The sequence below is a fragment of the Corapipo altera genome, unplaced genomic scaffold (assembly GCF_003945725.1).
Source record: "Corapipo altera isolate COAL_440 unplaced genomic scaffold, ASM394572v1 174, whole genome shotgun sequence".
Lineage (NCBI taxonomy): Eukaryota > Metazoa > Chordata > Aves > Passeriformes > Pipridae > Corapipo > Corapipo altera.
In genome coordinates this window covers 693,092-720,973 of record NW_020885022.1, presented here as the reverse complement: position 1 = coordinate 720,973, position 27,882 = coordinate 693,092, and the positions used below count along the sequence as shown (strand labels likewise).

The 27,882-nt window shown below is 50.7% G+C and overlaps 1 protein-coding gene across 1 annotated transcript in view; it reads left to right on the top strand.

The window, feature by feature from the left end:
- Positions 1–3,962: 3,962 nt before the first annotated feature.
- Positions 3,963–27,882, top strand: part of WNT3 (Wnt family member 3) — a 43,651-nt gene continuing 19,731 nt past the window's right edge. Inside the window, exons 1-2 of the mRNA XM_027667909.1 lie at positions 3,963–3,987; positions 4,088–4,246. Of these exons, the coding sequence (XP_027523710.1) occupies positions 4,167–4,246 (80 nt within the window). The 5' untranslated portion in view covers positions 3,963–3,987; positions 4,088–4,166. The remainder of the gene's footprint in view (positions 3,988–4,087; positions 4,247–27,882) is intronic.

The window sequence follows — 27,882 nt, the reverse complement described above, 5'->3', positions numbered from 1 at the left end:
AGGTTTGAGTTGTCCTCTCCACATCACACTGACCATGGAGTGACTCCCCCAGGATAGGTCTGAGCTCCTGGTGTCCCACACTCATCAGTGGCTCAGTGCATTGCAATCCATGCTGAGAACAAATCCAGGAGGCTCCATGGTCCCATCACCCTCCCCAGGCACTTGGTTTCTTCCTGATGGGAGATTCCGATGGAGAAAGGAAGAAAAGCTAAAAGAAGTAGAAGTTGCAAAAGTCAGAGCCCGGGGGGAAGAAGAGGCACATTTCCAGTGTGGTTACAATGCTCCTTTGCTGGAGTGTTGTTGGAATAAACCAAAGGATCCCTTTGGGTTCCTCGGCACCTCCAGCAACCACGTTTGCAGGACCACAATGTCCCACAATACAGAGGGACCTTTATACTGACATTGTAAAGGCAGCAGAACTTTTCTCGAGCAGCCAAACCTCTGACTTCCTCAATTTCTTTCATTTCTGGGCATACTGAAGCTGGTCTATAAGAGTCAATACTGCCAAACTAGACAGAGCAATGTGATTGAAGAGACCCTCAGTTAATAAACCTGTCAGTCAGCAGCACAAGGAGGGGTCTATGAGTGAAATTTTGAAATTGTACTCTTTGGGGTAACTGTCATTTGCTCTTAGAAATTACATTTAAAATTAATGTTTGCTGTGGAACTTATAAATATTTGTTCAGGCTGGCATGAAATACCCCCAGGATAATTTTAGCGTGTCCACATCAGATTTTCATTTTGCAGCAGAGAAGACTCAAAGTGAGTCTGTTCCTTTCACAAACAATGTTGTCTTCTTCCCTGTGAGACAGGTCCTGCTCCCTGGGGAGCCAGGCCTGCCATTCCAAGGCTTTGGGGATCAGGGCTGGTGCAACCAAAGACACAACTGAACCCTGACATTGTTTTTCCACTCATTTTTCTGCTCATTTCAGTGGGAGAAACTTGGAGCCAAGAGTCACTGGTCAGGGACAGTAAGGACCTTCTACTCACAGCATTTCCAAGCCAAAGCAACTGCAGACATGCCTGAAACACAGTGTCTTCACCAAAGGTGGGAGAACATGAATTCCTGGTGATGGTGGGACAAACAGACATTCAGAGCAGACAAAGAGAGCAATGGGAGGGAGACGTTCAGAGGAGTTCGGGCAACTCAAACTCCATCAGAGCCAAAGGCCATGGAGAGCTTTCCTGCTGCTTCATCTGCTTGGGATCAAACTTCTACCAACACACTTCATCTTTCAGGACCTGTGTGTGGCCATGTCAGTGATGCTGGGCAGGTACAGGGGGGTGGGTGGGAGCTTTCACATCTCTGCTGCTGCTGGAACCCAGCCCTTCCCAGGGCAGCACTGAGACCTCTGCCCATCTCACAACAACACATAAGGTCTCTAGGTTTGGTCTTGGGTTGCTTTCCCACTTGGTTTCCTGCAGAGAAGCCATTATGCAGCTTGGTTTGGGCCTGGCTTATAAACCCTGCCATGGAGAGATGGATAAAGAGCACTTTGTATTCCCCAGAGTGTGATGGACAGAAATGTCTCAGCCACCAGAGAATCAAAAAATTATTAAGATTGGAAAAGACCTTTAAGGTCATCGAGTCCATGATCACCATTAATCCACCACTGCCAGGTCCACCAAGACCTTGATGATGGTCTCCAACCAACCATTCAATTCAGATTTCAAAAACTTTCCCCATATGGATTCCTGCAGTGTCTGAGTGTTTTTGTCCCCTTCTGTGGGCTCTCAGTCACCTGCGGTGTCACCTGAGACAACTCACTTCAGTCTCTCTTTGCTGCCTCTCTGAGAGTCTGACATTTCAATGTCAGAAATTCTGTCACTCGGTACTATTAATCCTTATTCTGTTTGTGAAGCTTCAAAACACCCACCAGTAGAGGTACAAACCTTGGAGCACTTTCAGTTCTGCTTTTCTGGACAGGCTTAGAGGTGTTTTTGTGGCATTTCACACACTCCACGGCATTCTTTAACAAGTGAGTGAAAAATGAACATTCCCTGGGACTGGAATGAGACAGACAAGGGCACAGAACCGCCTTCATCCATCCTGCTAAACTTCCTTAACCTCCAGAAGAGGTGGGTCACACCTTGAGGATCTATTTGGAATAGTTCCTGTTCCGCACCAATCTCAAACTGTGACTAAAATCTCTGCAGGGCTGTGCAGCTTGGCCAGGTCAGGCCCACTCCAGGGTCCATCTCCATGGTTAAAAACACAGGCAACAGAGTGCAAGATCTGGGAATATTTCCAGGCAGTGTTTAATTTAGTGAAACAGATTAGATCTACATCTTCAAATGCTCATTTGACAACTGTTGCTTCCTTAGACCCAGATGATTTTGTTCAATAAAACATCTGGGTGTCAGTAAAAGATTTGCCAGGACAGACTACACCTAACACACCCTTTGGGATTTGAAATCCCATAAGAGAACAAGCCATGTTTAACATCTATGATGGGTCATAAACAGCTGGAAAACCCACTGCATGAAACCTGGAGAACCTTGGCCTCCCAGTCTGGGAACTGGGGAAGAGGAAAGGTGTGATCAGCTGTTCTTGGGTGTGTGATGGCCAATTATCACTTACGAGAGCAGCTCTGCATTAACTCAGTGTCCAAACACACAAAAGTCGAGAAAAATTGGGAATCAAGGAAGACAGAAGCAAGAGGCAGGTGTATCATAGGATCATGGAATGGTTTGGGTTGAAAGGGACCTTAAAGCCCATCCAGTGCCACCCCCTGCCATGGGCAGGGACACCTTCCACTAGCCCAGGTTGCTCCAAGCCCCATCCAACCTGGCCTTGGACACTTCCAGGGATCCAGGGGCAGCCACAGCTTCTCTGGGCAACCTGTGTCTCTGTGTTATTAAACACCAAGAAATCCGTTGTGCCCAGAGCCTCAATATAAGGAGAAGGTCGACAACTTTCAAACTCATGAGATGACTGAGCTGTCTGAGAGCACCTTCAACCTCTGTTATGGGCATGGCTCTGAAATAAGTTGATTTATTGTCAGCTCCTAAAGCACCTGAACTCCAGGTGGTGACACCATCAGCCCCAGGGCAGCAACAGAGCTGTGGGTGCTGAGTGTGTTTTAGGAGCAAAAGCAACTGTTTTGGTTTCTCCCCTTTCTTTGTCCCATTCTGTCGAGTCATCCCCTGCTCTGACACAACAGCCCCTGTAAAAGCAGGCTCTCTATCCAATAGCAAGGATTTTTAAGGAAAAGCTTTGTTGGCTCCATTTGCAAACCATAAGACTGATTATGATTTTTTTAATACTTCCATGTGTGGGGGTTTGATAATATTTTCATCCTTCTGCATCCAGAGATGCCCTTCACAAAAAATCCATTCATGGGACACACTCCCACCTCCCTGCTCCCCTCTCACCCTGACATGGCATTTTTTCCCAATAGAAACCCAGTCTGCCAGTGTTTTCCCCCTCCACCCATCCCACCCACCCGCTGAAAACCTGGGCACTGCAGGTTTCATTTCACCTTTAGAACAGTTGTGCCCACACCAAGGCATTCAGAGGGTTGTTGTGCCCCGGGTGCCTCCGTTAGCAGGGGTTGGTGCTCCCCTCTCTCCATCTGGAGAACAAGTCGTGTGTCTCACCCCCAGCTTGATGGAGGTCAGTCACAGCCACCACTCAACCCTTCACCACGGCCACCCCTCACCCTTACCTTGCAGAGTCCTGGTGAGCAGGGGCTGAGCATCCCGGGCTCCGAGTACAATTGGGGGGAAAAAAATTTTGAAAAAAATTAAAATACAAAATAACCCCCCAAATGTGAGTGCCCCAGTAAAGCCTGGTGCACAGAGGGTTTGTGTGGCAGCCAGGGCTCGGAACAAAGTTGTGGGGTGGAGGGGGAGGAGGTGATTGACAGCCCTGGGCTGAGACTCATCCCTCACCTTGGGCCCTGATTGGCCGCCTGCTGACATCCCCGAGCCCTGCACTTTTTAATAGACGCTTTTGGATGATCTACGGGGGAAAGGCTTGGAGAGGTGTGTTTCTGACAAGCCAGAAAGTCACCCCGCACCACCAGGGACTTGGACTTGGCTTAACTCTTCTTTTGATCCCTTTTTTTTTTTTTTTTCCTGCAAGGAGGGGGATCCTTCATTCTGGCACTTCATGTTTTGCTGAAAACTTCGCCGAGATTTTCCCCCTGCACCAGCCTGGACTGATGGATTACCACCTGCTTGGACTAATTCTGTCTTTTCTCTTCAATGGCACAAAGGTCTTAGCCGGGTACCCAATTTGGTGGTAAGATTTCTTCCTCCCCCCGCCGCCCTTCCCTCTTGCTATGATTGATTAATGAATTAATTAATTATTAGCCATGGGGGCTGTGTGGACGCAGGTTCCCTTTCACCACTTGCCCTGCTGAGCCAGTTGATTCTGAGCATAATTTGATCTGCAATTAATGAAATGAATGAAAAGTTTGGGGGTTATTTTGAAAGGGTTTCCCTTTGCACAAATGGAGGCTTCCCCACCACTCTTAGTTTCTCCATTTTCGGCACTGGAGCGAAAGGCTTTTGGTTGAGATGGGGAAGGATGAGGTTTTATTTCCTTGAGCAATGGGAATTTTGTCTCTCTCATGACTCTGTCACAGGAATTTTCCTCCTTTCTATTAAACTGCGATCAAGCCTTAAAAAAAAAAAATAATTTAATTCTATTTTCTTTTTGGCTGCTGCATTTTTTGGACTTCTTTCTCTTCTTTTGTTGCATTCTGTCATGTGAATTTAGTCCAGCAAATAAGCCCAGAACACAAATGGCACCTGAGAAAATATTCCTTAGTAAAATTCCTCAAAGATGGATTTTGTTCATTTTAATTATGGAAATGGCACTAATTTCCTTGCACCAATGACAATAATAATTTTTAAAAGAATTGGTTATATCTTAGAATGGGGCTGATAAGTAACCTGAGTTACTTATTTTAAAAATAAATAGAACACCACAGAAATAAATACAGTAACAAAATGCAATTGGAAGCACTTTAGAACAAAAAATATCGAATCAAACATTTCAGGTTGTCTAAACCCAGCAGACAGCGAGTTGCATAACAGAATATTTCGGTTCATTTTTCCCTTTATGTTGGATTTCTCCTTGGAATATCTCTCCCGGAGTTTCTGTGTGTAGGTAGGGGCTGTGAGCCTGAGGATCCATAGGGCAAAGAGGGAGATGGTGGAATTTGGTGCTATTGAGATTCTTGGGTTATTTTCACCTTTCCAGAAAAGTCTCTATTTTTATGACAGAATTCGATCCTTTCAGTGCCAACATGGAGATGGCAAGAAGTAGGTGGGAATGAACTTGGGGATGGGCTGCCATGGCTGGGGATATTTAGGAATCAGAAGGGGAAAAGGTGCATTTTTTTTATAATAATCCATTCATTACCGTGGGCTACGGGAATGAAAATGTGCCGTTCCAGTGAAGAAAGACTGAGAACACAATAAGAAGTCCCCGCTCAGGAAGCGTTTAAAGGCTCCGCAGGTTCATGAAATGGCTAAATCACAGCAGGTTTTCCTGAAGAATTAAATGATTTCCTCGCCCTGAGCGTGGCTGCCAAACTTCAGGGCCTCAGCCCGGGGCAGGAGAGGCTCCTGGATCACAGAGAGCAGCACTTTGATTCCTCACATCCCTCACATCCCTTGTCTCCTTCCTCCGGGGACCCGCGTGTCGGCACCGCGGAGGTGGAACAGGTCAGGACGGCAGGGCTGGATCTGAGGGCAGGAGCTGCACAGGGCACTGAGACCTTGCTGTGCCATCAGCTCTCCCAGGGTGTCACCAGCTCCTTACCTGCCCCAGGCTTTGATACAAAGCAGGATTTAAAGCTCGAATCAAGGAGGGTTTTGATTCTCCAAGCAAAACCTTCTTGAAGAAAAGGGTTTGGTTTAACCTGTGAAGCAAAAATGTCCCTGTGAGCCAATGTCTGTCCCTGTTTTCAGGGGAAAAGGCTGCAGACAGGTGTCTGCCCCAAGCCCTCACCTCCTCCAAACCCCCAGGAGTTCACCCCAAATGAACAATACAGAGATGTCAGACACAGGCACCAGGGGCACGGCAGCAGCCACGGAAGGCAGGGCGGTGAACACGCTCTCCTTGGAATTTCAGGCAACAGACCCAGGCTTTGCGTATTTTTTAGAGATTCTGGCAACATCAAAGGTCCAGAGAGTCTCTGCTGTGCCGGAGAGATGTGGTGAGGTGCCCCATGTAGGGCTGAGGTGGCAAATGCTGGGGGGTTTTAGAGGTTTTGTGGAGGCTGAGGGAGCAGGAGGCAGAAATATCTGGGCCAGGGCTCCCCGGCTGCAGAGACAAAGCTTCCCACAGCTTTCACAGGGATGAAATGTCTCCTTCAGTCCCACTGAAGGCTTTCGATGCCTGCTCTGGGCAGTTGAGGGTTATGCAGTGGCCTCTACATGCTGTGATATACACTTAAAAAAATATCCTTTCCCAGTTGCCTTCCTGAACCTCTGATCTTTAGGCAGCACAGAGCAGACTTTGGGGGATGAGCCTCAACTGCAGGGTTCAACATGCCCCAGAGTAGGGGGAGGGAAGCACAGATGGGGCACAGCATCAGTCCAGTCCCCTGTGCTGGGCTTCTACACCCCACCAGGCCAGGCAGGACTGGGCATCCCCTGGGCTTCCTCACCCTCAGCTAAACCCAGTCCAGCTAAATATGACACCTCCAGGAGGACTGTTCACCTGGTAGGACCCCAGGGATGCTGACAGACAGTGCCCAGTCCTGATGGGATAACCTTGCTGGGGGTTTTCCTGCTGCGTGGGGAATATTTTCACAGCAAAATCAAAACAATTTCTGCTGTGGGACATAAACAGGAAAAATGTTTATTCCTGTGGGGATGAGGAAGTGTCTGGATGTGACCCAGGAAAAGAAGGGCAATAAGACCAGGGTCTGAGCACCTTGGAAATGGGTTTGGGGGTGGCTGGAACAATCCAGCTGCTCCAGACAATGGCCAGCAAGGATGGCCTCGGTGACAGCGTGGTGGAGGGGGAAAGGCAACAGGATGAACCTGATGAGGGTTTGTAGAGTTGTAATTTTATTGAGGGGCTGGGGAAGGATGTGGCCATCTGGTCACATTGTCTGGAGGGAGGAAAACCCAACTGCAGCCCTCCAGCTCCTGACCATCACATCAGAGGTGGGTTCTACCTTGGCCTCTGTGGTGAAGCTCTTTGAGCAGAGCAGAGGGGTCACCCCACCAGCTATGGGCACAGGGCACAGTGTGGAGAGATGACACGCAAAGGGAAGGGGTTTGTGGTGCAAATCCAGAGCTCAGTGTCCAAGCTCACTGGTGGCAGCAGGACAGTGAGGCTGCAGAGCCAAGAGGGGGGTTTCAGACCAGCCTGGTTGTTGGCAATCCCCTGACATCTCCCTGTCCCCCTCCAACCAGCACTGAGTGAGGTCCAGGGGTGGCACAGACTGGATGTAACCTTCAGTGAGCAGGGGAGGTATTTTGACACAGGTCCAACCCTTCTTCACATGCTCCCATCCTATTAGAGCAGAGCAAAGGAACAAATGGGGCACAGATGGGAAAAGGTCAGTGAAATGCTGCTTGTGGGAGTGCTGACAGGAGGGGCTGAGGCCAACAAAGCTCCCTCAGATGCGTGTCCAACTCTTGGGCTGTCTGGGTTACTGCTGCTGAAAGAGAGGCAGAGAAGGAAGAGATGGGGAGATGTGGAGAGGCCGTGGAGACCAGGACTGCCACTCATCCTGACCCTCAGCAGTGGAGGCAAAGTGGGCAGCAGGGCCATGGCTGGCACCCCAGATCCACGGACAGCAGTCATGGGTCATGCCAAGAGCCTCTGTAGGGACCAACAGGAGGGATGGGATGACACCAATCACACCTGCAGTCATTTGTTTAATCCCAAAGCCCCTGATGACACAAGGGAAGGCAGGACATGTCTGAGTCACTGGGGTTGGGGGTATGAAGGTGTGAAAGACAGGGTATGGAGAGGCTGATGGGTGGCCCCACAGCTTTGCTGGGGGAATTTAGCTGGAAATGCAGCCTATGGGCAGAGCTGTGTCAGTGCAGGCCCAGGAAACAACCTGAAATTGCTCCCAGGTTGTTGATGCACCTGCAGGAGCTGAGGAGCACAATCAGAGAGACAGCTCCACCCATGCACTGAGAAGGAACACCAAATGCTCTCCTCTTCCATGGACATCATTCCCTAAAAAGTCTTGAAAACCCCTGCTGTGTCTCCAGCCTGGAGAGAGGAGAAAGGTTTGGAGTCACTGGTGTAAACAGGGAGCAGAAGATTGAGCCCCACTCCTGTCATCATTCCTCAGGACTTGGCATTTGTGGGTCACTGCCCATAGCTGTGGCAGGGTGCATCTCCCCATCCAGCACTCCCTTGTCTCTCAGCAGGTGACTCAGCAACTGCAAGAATGGCTTTGTCCTTCCTAAGTTGTTGCATTTTATTTCTGTCCCTCAGGAATGTTTTGGGGGGAAACTGGAGGCTCTGGCAGCTGCCTGAGGATCCCAGTGGCCTTGGACCCTGAGAAAGAGGTAGAGAGAAACTTAAAAAACATGTTCCCACTAGTCCCAGAGCAGCTTCCTCGTAAGGGAAAACCCATATGTGAGAACCATCAGTAGCTGCAGTCTGAGGCGACTCTACCTGGTGTCCTTCAGCTGTCCCCTTGCTTTGAAAGGCTTTTGGGGGTTTAAAGGTTTCCTTCAGCATTTCCCACAGCCAGGCCTGGCCAGTGGGAATCCATGTCACCACCTGCATAGGAGGGTTAGGCCGTGCCATGAAAGCAAGAGGTTCTCAAGCTGGAGTTCAGATTCACCTCCTGTCCTGAGCAGCAGATTCACCAGCCCTGCCCACTGCCAGGGGAGAGATTCCAAGGGTGCACAGCCTCGGGAACCCCAGCACACCCCAGGCCTTGGCAGAGGCTTCCCAGGGCCAGGTGGCATTTCTTGTTGGTTTTCTCTCTCCCCTGCATAGAATCCCTGAATGATCTGGGTTGGAAGGGACTTGAAGATGATTCCATTCCACCCCTGCCATGGCACAGTTCAGCAAGAGCTTCAAAATGCCACTGGAACTCCAGAGCAATCAGAAATTTCACATTCTCCTGAATGTCAGAGAATTAGTCCCTCCAAATCTAACCACTCCTGTCTCCTGGAGTGTCCCAGCTCCAGGGTCAACTCTGTCCTGTGGGGCCAGCACAAGCCTGGAGCCACATGAGCACAGGGAGAGGGGCTCTGACTCACACAAAGACTTGCAAGTGTTTCTGCCCTTCAGTCAGAAATCTCTGGTACCAATCTTGTAACTAAATTTGGAAGTAAGTTTAAGTGGTCACAAAGAGCTTTAAGAGGCAGTTTAATTGCAAACTGGTTGTTTCTCATCTGACTTCATCACAAGGAGCATTTGACAAAGTGAAGCACCTGCTGAAGGGGCCCATGGAAGAGCACTGGGAGTTGAGGTGGTACTTCTGGCCCCCTGATACCCTCACAGCTGGCTGGGGCTGTTGGGGGCCACACACCAGAGCATTCCCATGCCAGCTGTCCCACCTGCTGCCTCTCTTCCCCAGCACTCACCTTGGTGTGGTCAGGCAGGAACTCCAAACCAGCCCAGCTAGGCAGGGAGTGGGATGGTGGTGACCAGCAGGAACTCACAGCTGGGCTCATCTCAGACAGAGGGAACTCTGGGCTGCACTGGGAGCAGGACCATGGGCAGCAGCTGGAGGGGAGTTGGAACCCTCTTTGTGGCATCTGGGGCACTGGCAGTGCTGTGTTGGGATGTGTCCCCCTGCCAGCTCATGTAGAGAATGGCAGTGGGTGCTTCCAAGGATCTGGGCCATGTGGCCCCCCAGGAAAGCTGGTGGGACCTGGGCTCATGCAGTGTGGCCAGGAGGAGGCTGAGGGTGTTCAGCAGCAGCCTGGGGCTTCTTGCAGGGCTCTTACAGGCAGGACAGAGCTGACCTTTTCTCTCCAGTGCCAAACAGTCCAACAAAGGGCATGTTTGGGATGTTAAAGGCTCGTTCCTGAGGGGACCCTCCCTGCTGCAGGGTCTGAGCCAGGAGGAGCTGTCCTGGGGCATTTACAGCATTTAGCTGCATGAAGCCTTGGCCACTCAGGGCTGGTGCTGAGGGGTGTCCTGCTCTGAGCAGTGACTGCCACCCCAGCCAGGCCAGGGCAGCTCATGGCTCGTCCTTCTCATGCCTCTGTCTTGGTCCAGTGTCTCTCCTGCTCCTGCAGCTTGGTCACTGCTCTGCTGGGTGTGGGAGCCAGGGGCAGGTGCCTCCAGCCCCTCCTGCAGGCAGGGAACAGACCTGGGCAGCCTGAGCACCAGGGGACATGACTCTTAAATCACCAAATCACTTCTAAGTTACACTTTCATCCTTTCCTGACACTCTGAGGATATTTGATTTCCACTGCTGTCCTGGGGGACAGATGAACACTCTCCCCAGGGCTGGGAAGCAGGAGGGAGAGGGTTGTCTGTCACCTGACGTTGGTGAAAGGGTCTCAGTGATGTTCATCAGGCCCTTCCACTGCCAGGTCAAACACTGCCTGGTTGGATTTTGCATGGAAAGGCAGGAAAATGTCTGGGCAACCTGTTTTAAAGAGCTAAAAACCAAACACTAAGCACAAAATAATAAAGACTAAAGAACTGTGCTGCGTATTGAGGACATGCAGATGTGATGCACAGCATTTTAAGTTATCTCTGTCATGTACCAGCTGAAAAATATCTCCATATGACACATGCTGCCAATCTCAGTGCCCAAGGCTCACCAGCAGCTCTCCCAGTCCTCCTCAAACCCCTCTCATGTGCTGCCCAGGCACTGGAGCTGTTGGTGCCTCTGCCCCAGACCCTCAGTGTGAGCAGTGCAGGGCCCCCCTGGCACACACAAAACCCCTCTCAGCTGGGTCAGGGGGTGTTCTGAGCTCTGGCTCGCTGCTGACACTCTGCCATTGTCCCTCTGACTGTCGTGCCTTGTGTTGAGCCCAAGTTGTGCCTGTGCCAATCTGGCTCCACTTGAGCCCATTCTCAGACTTTTGCCAGGCCTGAGTGAAACATCCTTGGCACCTCTAGTAGGAGCCTTGGCAGCTGCTGGTTGCCCTCTTCCCACTGACCGGCGTTTGGCTGTTTAAAATGTGACAGCACATCAAATATGGAACACTTTTGAGCATTCAAATAGAAAGAACTCTGGATTCAGAGTCCAGCTGTTCACCAACGTGGACATACCCACAGTCCTTGATGGAAGTCAAGGCCTTTCCTCTTTCAAGAAATCCTTCTGGTAACTATTATCATTTTTACAACATTATAAAGTTTTTAGAAGATGGATTCATGGATTTTATTTGTGTCCATGTGATGATGATCATGTCTCAGGAGATAGAGTGGAATCTGGACATAAAAATCCAGTGATCTGGCGTTTCTTCTTTGTTCAAGCACAGTCCTGTTCCCAGTTTCCTGAAGGCAATGGCTCTAAAGGGAGCTTATGGTGGAAATTTGGTTCAACCTGGCAGAGCTCTAAGCATTTATGAGCTGCATCTCAAAATACTGACCCACAGCAAAGGAACTGGGATGGAACATCTGTCCCAGGAGGGGAGGATCCTGCTGTGTGAAAATCCCCAAGGATTTTCTGCTGCTGCCTCTCTGTAAAGCAGAGCTCCAGAAAGTCCCTCAGGTCAGATCTTGGAAGGGATGAAATCTCCTGGTCCTTCTCCTCCCCTGGGAGATGGAGCAGCCAGTGACTCCAGACCAGACACCTGTTCTTCACTGACTGTTGTTTTGATGAGACAAATTTGGTGTTCATCTGCTCCTGCTCCACAGCCTTGTTCTTCAGTTCCCAACTCCACTCAGTGGATCTATCAGAGATTTTCCTAGAGGGCCTGAAATGGGAAGGGTTTGTCAGGCACTTGGCTGTAAAATTTACAAATCCCATATACAGATAGTCACAGCTCATGTTCCCTAAATTACCCTAAGCTTAATTTTAGTCTTAGATATAGTCTCATTTTTGCTGACCTGATCTGAGGTTCATTTTGCATCTAAAAATGGAAGCGGTTTCAAGGTTTGTAGGTAATATTGCAGTGGTGCTGGATGTAATGAAAGGTTTTGATATCAGGATGTGTTACCTGAGGTTGTTTGGTTGAAGTTTTCAGGGTAAAGGCCGTGTCTGGACGGGGCACAGGCTGACAAACACTGTGCTGTGACTAACAGTTGGTGCCCTTTTAGCACTACCTGGGCACTGGGATTTGTAGCTTTTCCTGTGCTAGTACCTGGAAAGAAAGCTCAGAACTACATTTATCCCGAGACTTCTTCAGCTGTCCCACCCCAGGAGCCCTCTCTTTCTTGTCATTTGACTGGGAGCATAGCCAGGACTCCTTAAAAATTCCAGGAACCCCAAACCAGGAGGTGTTTGTAAAGCACAGGGTAAGACAGTGGTGGTTTACAAATCCACATCATCTGCCCTGTCTGACACGTGTTCCCTGACAGCCAGAGGATTCCTGTCCCCAGATCACACCCCCAGCAGGCACACAGGCAGTGCTGGGGCAGGTGAGCCAGGAAAACACCCACAGCCCCCCAGGAAAGGAACCAGGAGCCTTGGCTGAAAGGGTTCCCACTGCCCAGGCCTGGAAATTGGAATATTCCCCCATAACAACAAAGCTGTTGGTCCCCAGGACTGTCAGTGCAGCTTCTTGGCCACCTCTGACACAGGGAAGAAACACACTTTGAAAAGCAAATTTGCTCAGATAACGGAGCCCAAGCCTTTCATTCCTTTGCTGAAGAAATAAGGTTTCCTGATTTGCTAATTTGCTAATTTGTCTTTCTCACAATTTGCTGAACCTGTCTGTATTTAATTAATCTAACAAATCTAATCAAGTCTAACTGGCACCTTTCCCAGTACTCTCACCTTTGAATGAGAAACACTTTCCCTGCTCCCCTCTGGCATCACATTGGCTCAGGCACAGGGGACCTTCCTCCACCTTTTCAACAAGTAGACACTCCAAGTTTAAGGTAGGAGGGGCCAGTGTTAGGTGATAAAATAGTGATTTTTTTTTTTATTCTGATCCTATTTCTATGTCCCATAGTCATCCAATTTTCCTGCACTTACTTTCTAGAAATTGTGAAGGCTCATAATGTGGAAATTTGCAGTGATCCTTGAAAGATGTCACAGGAGTTTTTCACAGCTCTGGTGGAGTCCTAACAAGTGTCACTGAGCCCCTCACTCCCTCCTCCTCCCCTCCCACAGGACATACCAGGACTTGGCTGGTTTCCTTACTCCCAGTGGCACATTTGCAGCTCAGGTTTTACCTGCAGAGGTGTAAAATGAGCCCAGTGCCAGTTTTGTTCCCTGGATGAAGGCGGCAGAGCAGGACAATGGTCTCAGCTGAAATGCCTGCAGTCCATGGGAGGACTCCTGTACAACAGAGCTGGGTGCAGGTCATCCACAAACACCACAAAACTATTGATTTTCTTGTAGGAGTTCCCATTTCAGCTCCATCCCAGATTTCAACCAACAGCACAGACATCCCAGATCTCAGCTCTGCAAATCCCTAATCACTGATCTGCTTTTCACTTCATTCCCTAATATGTACTTCCCACCACTGCTGATGCTTTCAATACTTATGGGTTTGGGGTTTTTTTGGTTTTGTTGTTTCAAAAGATTTCACTTGTCTTTTTTAAATTCTGACTGATTATTGCATGGGATGTGCTCTGGCCTCATTAGGTTTGGGTACAACCAACTCACCTTCAATAAGTTTTTAATGAAATCTCCCTGATGTCTGTTTGACAAAGTGGTTAATGCAGAACACCAAGCCAGGCCTGTCTGGACATTTTCACTTTTCATTTCAGTTTGCTCTTTTTTTTTTTTCCCTGTAAATCTCCTAAAAATAAGATCTGCAGAAACAAAGATCTCATTTGTGGCTCTGGTGGGGCATGTTCTGCTGCTTCTCTTTGGTTAAGTGAGAGCACTGAAAAGGTCTGGAAGCTGATTTTAAGCCGATTTTAAGCCCCTACACAAAGGGAGCCTGTGCCTCAAACAGTGGTGCAATGCTCACAACTGAAGTTTTGGAGGCTTAAGTTCTACCAAAGCCCCTAAAGGAGCCCCTCCCCATGTCCAGTGTTTGTGGTCTTCACAATCTCGTTGTGAACAGAGATCTCATACCTTGGTGACAACCCTTCTCCAGGCTCTGAGCAGAGAAGTGAGTTGCCCAAAGGCTCTAGAAGGAATAAGGAACAGCCAGACACCAGGGAGACACACTGGTGGCAGCACCATCACCTTCACGCTCCATGGTCTAGTCCTTGAAGTTCTTGAAAACCAGCCTTTCGTGCCCAGAGGACTCAGAAGAGTCTTCCCAGATGTTCAGGAACGATGTCACTCCGTGCAGTGCAGATGTGCCCAGGCTGAGGCAGATGTGCCTTGTTGTGGTGGTGCCTCCCACCATCCCACTGCTCCTAATGCTGCCCCACCTTCCTTCCCTAACTCCTGCTCCACCTTCCTGAAGGAACTGCTTCAGTTTGGTCCAGGAGACCTGGCTCAAGGGATTGTGGTTTGAATCACAACAAAATGTTTGGTGCAGTGTGCAGGTCTTGATGGTTCAGTTGTGAGTCTTGGTGTCCAACCCAGCCTGAGGTTTAGTTGTGCTTCTCCCCAAATCCTCTCAGCCCAGCAGCCCTTTGTTCCAGCTGGGCTGGGAAACGTGGCTGGGTGACAGCTGGGGAGGCTCGTCCATGGATTGGGGTTTGGAGGAGAAGGCCCTGGAGTTCCACCCTGAGCCTCGAGACCTTGGCTCAAGGTGTGTGTTGGCTTTGCCATGGGGTGGAAACCACAGGCAAACTGGAAAATCAGCTTTCTGATGTGGTTTTTAATGTTGCGAATTCAAGGCTCACTGGTAACCCACGAGAAATGAGCAACTGGGTGTAAAAAAACCTCCCCTGAGCACTGGAATGACTTACATTGGAAAACTGCTCTGTAGGGAAAGCATCTTCAAAGAACATTTGCTTTGGGGTTGTGCTTTTAGTCTTTGTTTCCTGAGTCATATCAGGCTCCAGGAATATGTTTTGCCTTCCCTTACACATGGCATCACCTGATAGAGGGTCTCCATCCTTCCACCAAGTTCCCCAAGATGCTTTGAGCTCAGCTGTGATCAAGAGAGCTGCTACTGGCCAGAAGAAAAAATTATTAAAAAGAAGGAATTTCTTGGTAGTAATAAACCTGTAAGAAAAGGTTTCATTTTTCAGATTGATACTTCTCTATTCCTGACCAAAAACTCTGTGAGTAAAGGATATTTCCCATGACTCCATATCAGATCTTCCGTTAAAAATTATGAAAAAAGTAATTTTTGACATTGGTGAGGACTCTACAGTAGAGTTTTGCAAGGACACAGTGTCAAACACACTCAGAAAAGGTTGTAATGGGAGAACAGTAGGAAACAGGAAGAACAGAGGAAACCTGGTCTAGTGGAAGGTGTCCCTGCCCATGGTAGGGTTTGGAATGGGATGAACTTTGAGGTCCCTTCCAACCCAAACCATCCTGTGGTTCCATGAAGATCCTGTGATCCTGTGATGGAGTTTGCAAATGGACCATTCTGGATGGTCCAGCACAAAGGCAGGGCCACCGAGGACGGGACTGGGTGACATTTGTCCAGGGGGATAATAAACAGGCAGACTGATTGGAAATGCCCATGAAGGAGTGCAAATTAGGAAAGGATCCCAAATCTGCCCAGCATTGATAGAGGCTGGATTTTCTACGCTGGGAACAGCCATTATTATGGACAGTTCTTTGCAGTTGGGACTTCAGTGCTCAGTAATAAACAGTAGAATGTACATCTCCAAGATTTGCACCCTGTTGCTCTCTCACTTGCCCAGATCTCTGGGGCCGTGTTGGGTGACAGATGAAGAAAAGGTCTGTTGGGAGTTGTGCTGGATTTTTTCTCTGAGCAGAAAACATCAGCATGTCACTATTTTAGTCATTACTTATTTTTTATTGCTGCATCCCAAGGTCTCTTTGCAATCTGATCATTGCATTTCCCAAAAAATAGTTCTATAAAATGAGGAAAGCACAGCAACAGCCCACCAGGAGCAAGGGACTGGAAGGGCTGAAAGCCTTAAGTGAAGAGACAACATTGGGATTTGCCACTTGGAGAAAGGCAATTCCACATCAATGCAGGACAGACCTTGCAGATCAGGGATGATGACAAGAGTGTGGGGAGGAAAAGAAGTTTGTTGCTCAGGATGCAAGAACCTGTTGTGGGTTAAGCCAGGGAGGCAGCCAAGCACCAAATCTGTTCCCTGGTGGTGGGATGGGGGAGAGAATCAGAGGGTAAAAGTGTAAAACTCACAGTTTGAAATAAGGACAGTTTAATTGGTAAAGCAAAGCTGCATACACAAGGAAGGCAAAGTGAGGAATTCTTTCAACATTCCCATCACAGGCAGGTGTTCAGCCTCCCCCAAGAAAGCAGGGCCCTGTCACACATCATGGTTACCTGGGAAGGCAATGCTGGAACTCCAAACATCCCCACATCCTCCTTCTTTCCAGCTTTTGGTAGTTGGTTATTTACATACAGGGCACCTGTTCAGAGTGAGCCACCTCCCCTGCACAGGCCCCAAAATATCTCTCTTCTCACTAGCCCATGATCACTTCCAGAATTCTGGGGTCAGCAGAGTTTCCCATCCAAGCCTGTGAGCAGTGACACCCCCTGCATGCAGTGTCAGAGGTGGGATGCATCAAGGGAACCCCCCTCTGAACATCCAGCCCAGCCCCTCACTGAGGTGCCAAGAGGAGCTGTGCTCCAGCCCCCACTATCCTGAAGTGTCTCAAAGCCCTCCATACATGTCCCTCTTTCCTTCAGAGGGTGTAAAGCACATTTCTCACATCTTGTCCTGTCTGGACTGGCCCAAAGACCCACACACAAGCTGTCTCCTGTTTAATTCATTCCAAGGCTTGTTGCTGCTGCTCAGGGGAATTATTGACCCCTGGGATTGAAACTGTCTGAGGGAAATGTGTAATTAGATTGTGGGACATGTTTCCAGGAGGAACTGTGGGGGCTACAAACACCACAGGGTGAGAAAATCACTGAGTGATTTTCACTCACTGTCCTTAAACATGACAGTCCAGAGCCAGCCTTCTACTCAGGACATCCCACATCCCCTCCCTGCTGGAACCTGCACGGACAGGGTAAAGCCACAATTTCCTCTTGCCTTGTTTCCCATGGTGCTTCCAAACAGAGCTGAGTTACCTGTGAAGGAGGCAGAGCACCATCTACACAGACCTTTGAGCAGACCCAGAGTGTCCCATGGGTTGATATTTTCTGCAATAGTCATGGCAGTTTGTGTCTCACACCTTTCTAGAGCCCAGAACCATCCACTCCAAGTGCTGCTTTGCTCTCCATGGAAAGAGAACAGCCACAGCCTAAAGAGGTCTAATTTTTCACCACAAGAAACCACCAGTTTCTAGATCTGGTTTCCAGAAGATCCAATTTGGCTGTATGAACTATAAAACACTTTAAGATCCAGCTCAACCTGCTGAGACAGAACTGGGTGTCTTGATCTCAGCCCCAGGATGGGCAGCCCAAGTGACCACAGCCCCTCCTGGCCAGGCTCACCCTTCTTGTGGTAACTTCAGGCTGTTTACAGGAGCAGAGCCACCCCTGGCACTTCAGTCCTGGTCTCAGAGCACAGTGAAGGACTCTCCAAAGATGCAGCCCAGGCATCCCCCTTAGATCACACCCCAAACTGTGGGACTGGGTAGATGTGGTGATTCCCATCCATGGTGTTCGGTGGGACATTTCCATAGTGCCTGAGCACTGGGAAGCTGCTTTTCAGTGCAAAGGCTGTGATTGATAGTGGGTGATTTCCAGACAGTTGGCACTTTTTGGGGTCAGTCACCACCCGGCCTCTCCAAAGGGACACCCTTTGGAGCCACTGGAGAGGGCTTGGCTCACCCGTGGGTGTGACCAGCATCCCCACCAGCCTCAGGGAGAGGTGTCTCTACTTCCCTCGATTTCTGTAATGCCCCAGTCTGGATGGAGTGTCCTGTCACCTCCTCCCTGATAGGAAACATTTCTCTCCATCGGTGCCAGGTTTGGGGAAGGAGACAGGAAAGGTGAATCTCAGCAGAGGGAATGGTTCTCAGGCCGGAGGGATGGGGGGGCAGCAGCACTGGGAGATGAGGTGGCCTTGGTCACACAGGGTGTACACACAGAGGTACAGCCCTGCCAGGACCCCCTAACCTGGAGGAAGATTCTCCAAACTAATCCCAGTGTTGGAGGGAAGGTTTTCCAGTGCTGAAAATCCTGCTGTGTTTATTGAGGTCACAGCCTGGGAGCCTGAATTTGCATATGCAAATCATATGCATTTATGTAAATTCCCGGTCGAATAATATTCTCCCGGTCCCTGCAGAATAGATCCTCTCCCGCGGCAAATCCCTTGATTGTGTTTTCCAAACTGAGGGTGACATTGGTTTGACCAGGCACTGCTGAACATAACATTTCTATCTGCTGCAGGAACAATGGGGGGAGCCCAGTTCTGGGCACACACCCCGTGTGAGCAACTTCATCCCTCAAGAGGAGAAGGAGCTCCATCTCCCCCACCCCCCCATCCTCCCAGCCTTTGCTGGCAGAGCACTCCGAGCCAACCCGCGTGTGATGCCAAGACAAAGCGCTGGAAGCAGATGCCAAATCACTTTCGAGCCCATGACAGAGCCCTGAGTCACCCAAACCGGAGCAGCTCCCCCAGAACGGGCTCATCTTACAAAAGTCCTGTTGCTGCAGCAACACTAATCCACACGCCGAGATAATGTGAGGGATGCAACACACTCCCGGTGCTCAGACAAGGGAAATTACACCCATCCAGAGGGATCTGCTGGCTCTGTTAGGAGGCCCTTTGTTGTGGGGACTCCTCAGGCAAAGGGACTCCTCAGAGGGAACCAGTCTTGGAGCAGGTGAAGGGCTCAGGTCTGACCCCACTCTCTACCCCACAAGCTGCGAGGGAGGAGGATGTGACTGAGCTCCCTTTGCTGTCTGGGCTGACTTTTGACTTCCAAGAGGTCACTTGAGGCCCCAGGGTCTCAGCTGGACTGTGCCTCACACCCAGTCTGGGCTGAGCATTTGGGTCCTGGCCCAGTACTTGGCTCTTGTCACCAACAGGTTCCAAGGCCACCAGTGCTACAGCAACAGCCCCTCTCTGCACTCCCCTCCCATCCTGCTCCACTCAGGTAATCACAGAATACCCTGAGTTGGAAGGACCCTCGAGGATCACCGAGTCAGGACACCCCAACAATCCCACCATGTCCCTGAGACCATTGTCCAAACACTCCTTGAGCTCTGTGAGGGCTGTTGGAAACAGAAAAGCAGAAGTGGGGGTGACATGAGGAGAGATAGTTGAGACTACAGTATGGGACAAGGGGGTTGCAATGAGCAACAGAACAGAGGGAAGGAGGAAAGTCCAGGGGTAGGAGGTTTATGAAGGAAGAAAGTTGTGACAGAGCAAAGAGATTGTGAATGTGACACTTTTGGGGTGAGACTTTCTCCTCTCAGAAAGATAATGGCTTTTAGGGTGGGGTTGTTGACAGATGATGTTGGGTGAAAAAACCTAGCTTGGAAATGAGAGGCTTTCTGGGCCAGGTGTTAAAAAGACAGGAGGTTAAGAAGTTTGAGATTTGGGACTTGACAATTCCCATCTCAGCGCTGAGCAGGGAGGACTCAGGAAGGGGAGAAATGAGACCTGGAGAGGGGAGTAAGAGGAACTGCCCTCCCAGTTACACTGGCTCTGGACAGAGACAGGTAACTGGGAGGCAGGCAAATGGGCTGGAGTGGCTCCAGGACAATGGCATCGAAACCACTCAGCACATCCTGGTGCCACCCTGCACTCCTCCCCCTGCCACCCTGCCAGGTGTCTCTCCATCCTCCCTCACAGAGTGGGAGATCCCAGCAGTGCATCACTCAGATCTGTCCCACCCCCCCAGCAAAGCTCTCAGTCCTTCAGCATGAAATCCATCACTTGTTGCCAAATAACTCAATATTTAGTCACAGAATCAAGGAATAGCTGAGGTTAGAAGCGGCCTCTGGAGATCCCTGAGCTCAGCCCACCAGCTCAAAGCAGCGTCAAACACAGCAGGTTGCCCAGGACTATGTCCTAGTTGTGTCTCCAAGGACAAAGGCCCCCCAAGATCTCTAGGGAACCTGTGCCAGTGCTCTGTCACCTCACAGTGAGCAATTCTCATGTGTTCAGAGAGAATTCCATGTGTTCCAGTTTGTTCTCATTGTCCCTTGTCCTGTCTCTGGATACCAGTCTGAGGAGTCTGGCTGTAGCTTCTCCACTCCCTCCCACCAGTTATTTGCACACATTGACCAGATTTCTCCATGGATTTCCTTCCCTCTGTCTCCACAGTTCCAGCTCTCCCAGCCTCTTTTACATCAGATGCTCCAACCTTAAAACACCTTTGCTCCTCCACCAACTGCACAGGCATTTCCAGCCCCACAGGAATAGAGCATTTAAATGACCTTTAGTGTTCTTACCTGCCCACACAACACCCAGGAGTGCAAGGCAGGGCTAAATGCTCACCTGCTGGGCTCCTCCATTCCTGCCTCATCCCCTGGATCTGCTCTCAACCAAGCAGGAAAGCCCCTTGTTGCCCAGAAGGGGAAATGCCACTTCACTTCCCTGCACAGTTCACCTGCCCAAGCCTCTGTGTGTGCAGGGGGAGGTCCTGGGAGGTTTGAGGGTGGTACTACCAGCAGTGGGATCCAGCTCATCCCTGGGGGAGTCTGTTCAGTGACATGGTTATTCCTGTTGTGGTCAGACCCCACCTGAGCTCAGGCTGTGACATCCCAGGCTCCCAGAGCAGCCTCTCTGTAAATACCAGGCAGGCTGGTGGCTCTCACAGGGCACAGCTGTGGGGAAGGTCCACGTTCCTGTGCCAGCTTGGGGGACAAAAACCACTGTGGCCTTTCCAGCAGCTTGTTGGGTTTTGTTTCTTACCTTTCCAGAAGATAATGCACCTTCCTGGCTGGTGCTTTCAGCCTCACCCTCCTCTGGTGGGGCTGGAGAGCCAGTAAGGGCCTTCTGGGACAGATGTGTGGGCACAGCTAAAGTGACTCCCACAGGTGCCTGTTCTCTGTGGGCTGGAGGAGGCACTGGCACACCCAGAGAGCTGAGTTTAGAGTGAAACCTCCATCCCTGGGAACTCCACAGCCACACTCACGGTGGGGGCCATGCCAGGCTCTGGCAGCCGTGTTGAATCATCGTGTCAGAGAACAGTAATTGATGCTGAAAGGGTCATCTGCTGGTCTTTCACCTGGAGGGACTGCTCAGAACAGCCCCCTGACCATCGTGGTGGGCTCCACTGGACTCTCACCTGTATAGCCATGCCTTACCTGGCCTAGGGAGCCCCAAACTGGACATGGGATTGTACAAGTGCTGAACAGAGGGGAAGAATCACATCCCTCAACATTCCAGTCTTACCAGTGCAGTCCCAGGATGCAGATGACCTTTTTTCCTGCAGGGATACAAGGTACCCCTGTTCCAGTTATTGCCCACCAGGATCCTCAAGTCCTTCCTTGCCAAGTGACTCAGTCCCAGCCTGTCCTGCTGTGTGGGGCTGTCCCACCACTGAAGCAGGACCTTGCATTTGCTTTTCTTGAGATTCATGAGGTTCATGGAAGTGTCCAAGGCCAGGTTGGATGGGGCTTGGAGCAACCTGGGACAGTGGAAGGTGTCCCTGCCCGTGGCAGGGGGTGGAATTGGATGATCTTTAAGGTCCCTTAAGACCCAAACCAGCCTGAGATTCCATGGTTCTAATTATGCCTCTAAAAGGAGCTGCTGGAAGGGAGGGGATTATCTTCTAATTGCACTGATTGAAATTCCTGTGCACAAGTCATTTAACAACCAGCCAATATCTTGATCTTCCTTCTGTCTCTTCTGTGCTTGACACAAGGCTCTGAATTTCATTATTCCTTTAACTATCAGGACTGTGAGAGTAAACTTAGATTTCCAGCCACAGCTAGACCATCTTTCATACTTTTGGTGCCAGGCCCCTGCAAGAAGCAACACACTTCTGAAGAGCTGGAGCGATGTTGGCCACTGAGTAATTCTGCGTGATGAGAGAAAGGGTTTCATTTGTCCAAGGAGGAACACTCCTGAGGATCAAGAAGTAATTTTCTTTTACTTAGGATTCTTCTCACTCAAAAAAATGCAGCAGGAATTTGGCACAGGTGGCAGGACTTCCTGCCCAGGATGTAATTTTGCCCCAGTCCTTCCTCAGTTCTGGGCCCATCTGCTTGTGAGAGATGAGAATCTGCTCCTCTGACAAGATCTGCCTCAGATCTGCACCAGCACCAGGGATGAGCTGCTGTTCCAGAGGCCTGGACAGCCTTTACAAGAGCCCAGGCAGCTCACAGCCACGTCCTCCTGGCTCTGAGCTCCACATGGCCCATGAGAGCTGAGAGGGGACAACCAAATCCTGATCCAAGACCTCGATCTCCCCTACAAAGGGCTTTGTCCAGCTGGGAAAAGCAGGGTGGGCAAGAAGGGTGTGCAGGGCCAGTACCAGGCTGGGAACACGCAGGGGGCAGGGGACGGAGGGACAGGACAAGAGGGAATGGCTTCCCACTGCCAGAGGGCAGGATTAGATGGATATTGGGGGAGAAATTCCTCCCTCTGAGGTTGGTGAGGCACTGGCACAGGTTGCCCAGAGAAGCTGTGGCTGCCCCTGAATCCCTGGAAGTGTCCAAGGCCAGGTTGGAGGGGCCTGGAGCAACCTGGGCTGGTGGGAGGTGGGTAGAAGCCTGTGACAGGCCACTGAAATGATTCAGGTTGGCCCAGGGACAGCACACTCAGAGTCCTGAGGGTGCAACAGGACAGCTCTGGGTCCTGGAGCAGAATTTGTTTCAGCTCTTGAGCCATCAGGACTCAAAACCGAGCAGAGACTGTGACAGAGGTGCCAAGGGGACAGACACTGCAGGGCACGGGAGGGAACCAGGGGTCAGGACAGTCACCTGGGGTGGTGGGAGCAGATCCCAGGTTTCCAACGGTGTTTGTGGACTGTGGATGTTTCTGCAACAGGAGCTGCAGGCAGAGAACTTAGAAAGTGTTTAAAGCTAATTTCTTTACAAGGGTTGTTTGGATGAGAAAGGAATACAGCAGATCCAGCAGAGGATGCAGGAATAACATTTGCAGGGGACAGAGGAACATTCCTCAGTGCTCTGTGAATTTAGGGAATGCTGAATACACCACCTACCATGGCACTGGGAGGGTGTCCTTCTCCATCCCCTGCATTAGGGATCCTGGAATTCCTGGGTGCTCTGCAGGTACCAGAAGATTATTTCAAATTACTGAGTTGGTTTAAATTCGTTATGTACAGAACTCCTGTGTCCTGCCATGTGCAACCCCTGAAAACTTCAGGGCACCTTACTGATTGCAGATGGGGAATTTAGCTTTGTACAGGGGGGAAGTAGGGAATGTTGGTTTCCCAGAAGCCTCCCCTTACAGAACAGCTGGATCCAACTCCTGCAGCACTGCCCAGGTACATCCTCCTCCTCTGCTGCCCCTGCCAGTGCAGCCACTATTGATGGAGCTCCTCATGGACCCAGAGCACAGGGAAATAAATCCTCCTTGCCCAGGCAGGCAGGGCCGTGCACTGCAACCACTGACTCTCAGCCTTTTGCCTCAGGGTGAGTAATTCATTTGTAGAGACTCAAACAGTTCTGTTCAGAACAGCACAGGCTGGATTTGATGACACTCAGTGTCAGAGATTATGCAACCAGTGCTGGACATTGGTCTTTGAGAATTGTGCCTTTGTATTTCCCTGGTCTGAATTCCCACTCACCAGCCATTGTCTCACCCTCTTCTGCTGGACACAAAGTCTTAATCTTCCCCTTCTTCTCACTGTAACTAAATAATCTCTCAGAAGTCTTTCCAATAGACTAATCAAACTGTCAACATAAGCCACTGCCTCAGCTCACTGCTATTGCTCCTTTGTCCCCTTTCCATGTTTAACATCCCATTTACAAGAAGGAGGAGGCTTAAACCACTCCAGTTCGTGCAGCATCGTGTGCTCTTGACTGGGTGAGACAGCACAGGCTTGGCCAGAACTCCATGAAGGAAACAGAAGTGCAGAACCATCCCTAACATGTGCAGGAGGAAGCTGTGGGCAGCTCTCAGAGCTGAGTAATCCACTTCCAGGAACATAGCAATGCCCTCCTTCCCTGGGGTGTCTCATTTGACTCTGCTGAGTGTCAGAGAGGTGGCTGCACCCTCCAGGAGGTGCCACTGCAGGCAGCCCTGGCTCAGTCACTGCAGGGCTGGGCCATGTCCCATCTGCTGTCAGGGAGGTGACATTCGTGCCCCCCAGCACAGTGACACTGCAGCCCCGAGTCACTCCCACCTTCAGACATCCCCCAAAGGGCTCTCTGCTGAGCCAGGCCCAGCTCTGCCAGCATGTCCCAGGGCTCTGCTCCGTGCCAGGGACTCACGAGGCCTCGGAGCCTTTTCTTCTGGCTGGGAACTCACCCCGGAGCTGGTCCATTCCATGGCAGCTCCTCCTGCCAGGGGGAAGCACAGTGGGCAGCAGGGCAGTCACAGACAGGTGGTGACCACCAGTACAGTATTCCTGAAGAACTTATCCTTTGGCATCTCCTTGTCTTTCCATGTGTATCCCTGAGCTTCCCACGTCCCAAAAACAACTACAGAACCCAAGGGATGGGCACTGCAATGTCCTGTAGGGAGTTACATTTCTTCAGCCAAACTCATCTGATTTCCACCCAGAAGGGACCTGGTTCAGCAAAGTCTGTCCCACAAGAGGCCCCTCCCAGAAGGGCTCAGACCTGCTGCTCCATCTCCCCTTTGGTCCTCCCTGCCAAGCCCTCCCCCCCATTCACATGGAGGTGTTCAAGGCCAGGCTGGATGGGACCCTGAGCAACCTGCTCTGGTGGGTGGCATCCCTTCCCATGGTAGGGGTTGGAATGAGATGGTCTTTAAGGTGCCTTCCAAGCCAAACCATCCTGTGGTTCCATGATCTCTTTTGATCAAAGCCAAAATCACTTTGACTTGCTAAATCACCAGAACACCAACTCAGCAAAACCAAACCCAGTCAGTGGCAGGGCAACACCTGGGTCTTGTGCAGGGAAGGCAGGTGAGACATGCTATTTTAATCTATTTTGGTTTGGTTTGTTTTATTTTACTGCAGCCCGGCTGCAACCTGGACTGTGGAAGTGGCAGAGCAGTGGCAGTGTGGGTGCAGGGATGTGGGTGCAGGGATGTGGGTGATGGGTGGCAAGTCCATGCATAGGAGAGCAGCTCATGCCATGCCTACAGAGAAAAAAAAAATTGAATAAACTAGCAAAATTTAATTCAGTTTGTGTGGAAAAAATCTGCCTGTGAACCTTCTGGAGGTCTGTCCTTGGTCATCCTTCACCCAGCAGAACACCCATGTGCACTGCACTGTCCAGAATTCAAGGGCAGCTTCATCTGACCTGATCTAGGAAGTCCTTCCCTAATTCTCTGTGGAGTCAGAGCAGCTTCTCTGGGATGTGATCCCTCTCCTCTGCAGCAGCTCTACATGGACCAGAGTGACTGTGTCCCACCTGTGCCTGCTGCTCTCCACCAGTCACTTGGGAATTCTGAGTTACAGCACCTGGAGATGGAAGGGGAGGAGTGGACCCACCCCCAGTGACAGAGAGGGCAGGAGATCCCAACAGTTCTGTGTCAGGAACTCCCAGGTTAGGAGGAAAGCTGAAGAAATCAATGTTTTCTGAAGCCCTGATGCACCCAACACATCCTGGCCCTTGCACCCATCTCACCACCCAGATGAACCTTCACCTGACAAAGCCTCTTCTGGTCTCAGCCTGCACCTGTTTGCACTGGAAATATTTGCATTTCCCTAAAATCTCCCACATCAAAGAACTTGAGCTTTTCTGGGAGCAACCCCTGCAAGGCACTCACCCCTCCCAGGGCCCACAGACCTCCCCATCCAGGCATCACTGGAATCTGGCCACACTCAGGCTAATTGAAGCACCTGATGCATTTCAGAGCTGGATGTGGATTTTCCATGGTCCTGTCTGCAGAAGGATCCTTCCCACAGGGAACACTGGCCACCTCCAGCCCATCAGACACACAAAATATGAACAAGTCTCTGCAAATAATCCAATGTGAGAATTTGCTGTGTGCAACAGCAGCAGCATCAGTTCCTTGAGTGTGTGAAGCTGAGGCTGAGGCTGTTTTCTCCTTGCAGTGCCTCTGTTGAGGTGCAGTTTGCTCCTTTGACTTGGCAGCAAACCCAGGGCACAGGCAGGAGCTGACCCAGAGCTCGAGGGGGCTGGGATTATTTTGGAGTTGTCCATCACCTTGTGTCTGTATCTGTGGAGGGACAGGCTCTGCAGCCTTCACCACTCTCCCAGGAGCTGTGTCCTCCCATCACCCTCTTCCTCACTCCCAGGCTGTGCCCTGTCCTTTTCATGCAGCCTCTGACTGCCAGAGATGACGGTTGTGATGGTTCCCCTTCTGCCCCAAAATCAGAGCCTGTGACACCAAGTCACAGCAGTGCTGGTGGGAAGGGATCCTTCCAGTCTGTAATCCAGACTCCTCTGAAGCAGCATTCCAGAACAGCAGGGGCTGTGTCCAGCTGATACCCCCAAATTCCCATGGATGACACCCCCCCTGTTGCTGGGCACCTGGAAAGGGAATTCTTCCTAATGCTCAACCTAAACTTCCAGGCTGCACTTCAGTTTTTTCTCCTTTTTATGTCATCTGGTGCCAGTGGGAAGAGCTTGGCTCCATCCCATCTGTGGCTGTTGTTGGACACCCTCAGCCTCCTGTCCTGCCCAGCCCCTGCCCACCACGGCCACACCCCTGTCCACATCCCTGCTCCCCTTGGCACCCAGCACTGGATGGAGAGCTCCCAGTCTGGTGCCACCAACACCAACCAGAGGGGACAATGACTCTCCTTCATGTGCTGACCCCACACTGACACAGCCCCACGAGCAGCCACGGGTTTGGGTCCAAACGAGGTACGTTCAGCCCTTTCACCGCGAGTGAACCTTGTGAGAGGAAACAAATGGCCTCCCAAAAATCAGCTTCATTTATTCAGAGGTTTAGTAAACATGTTGGTGATGCAGGGTGGGGGCTGTATGGAGCAGGAAGATCTTGTTGGTGACACGTTGGGCACTGCTCAGCACAGCCAGGGGGAGGGTGGCACAGCCTTCTTGGGCAGCATCACATTGGCAGGGAAACCTCCTGATTTTGGAGACCTGTCAATCAGGAGAGGTTGTGGGATCAGAAACAGCAGCAGATGTGAGGTTTTTAACCCTGGAAGAGCTGGATCCTTTCCACCATGGTGATGAAAGCACCCTTTGCTTTCACTTTTCACCTTTCTGCATTGGCTCTTCTTCTGTACCCCAAAACTCCCTGAGTCTTTGAGGGAGGGCTCAGCCACACCCTGCACCTGCTCAGAAGGATTTCGGGGCACTGCCTCCTCTGGAACCGGGTAGAGAGGGGATCCCTGGGCACTGAGGAGTTGGGGACCTCCCCCTGGGCCTGTTTCAGAGCACAGGAATTCCCACAGCACCTCTTGTTCAGGCCAGACCCATGGGAATGGCCCAGCATTCCCAGGAGTCACACAGGCCAGTGCTTGCCAAGGGTCAGGTTTGGAGGTGGTCTAGATGGACATTTTGGAGGGGCAGTAAATCAGTTCTTCCCATGGAAAATGTGTCCCATGAGGGACGTGAATGTGAGCAAGATTTAACCTCACAGGTAGAGCAGACCAGTCTTAAGTGGGGAAATCCCCTGGTTCCCAAACCCTGCAGGCTGGGAAGCAACTTTAGAAGGAGTTGGTCCTGCCCCACAATTGCTGTCCCATCACTGGGGCATCACCCTCAGACACCAAACATGCCCTGTGCTCATCCCACCCCAAACGTGCTCAGAGCAGGAGGGTCCTGTGGCTGCTCAACAAG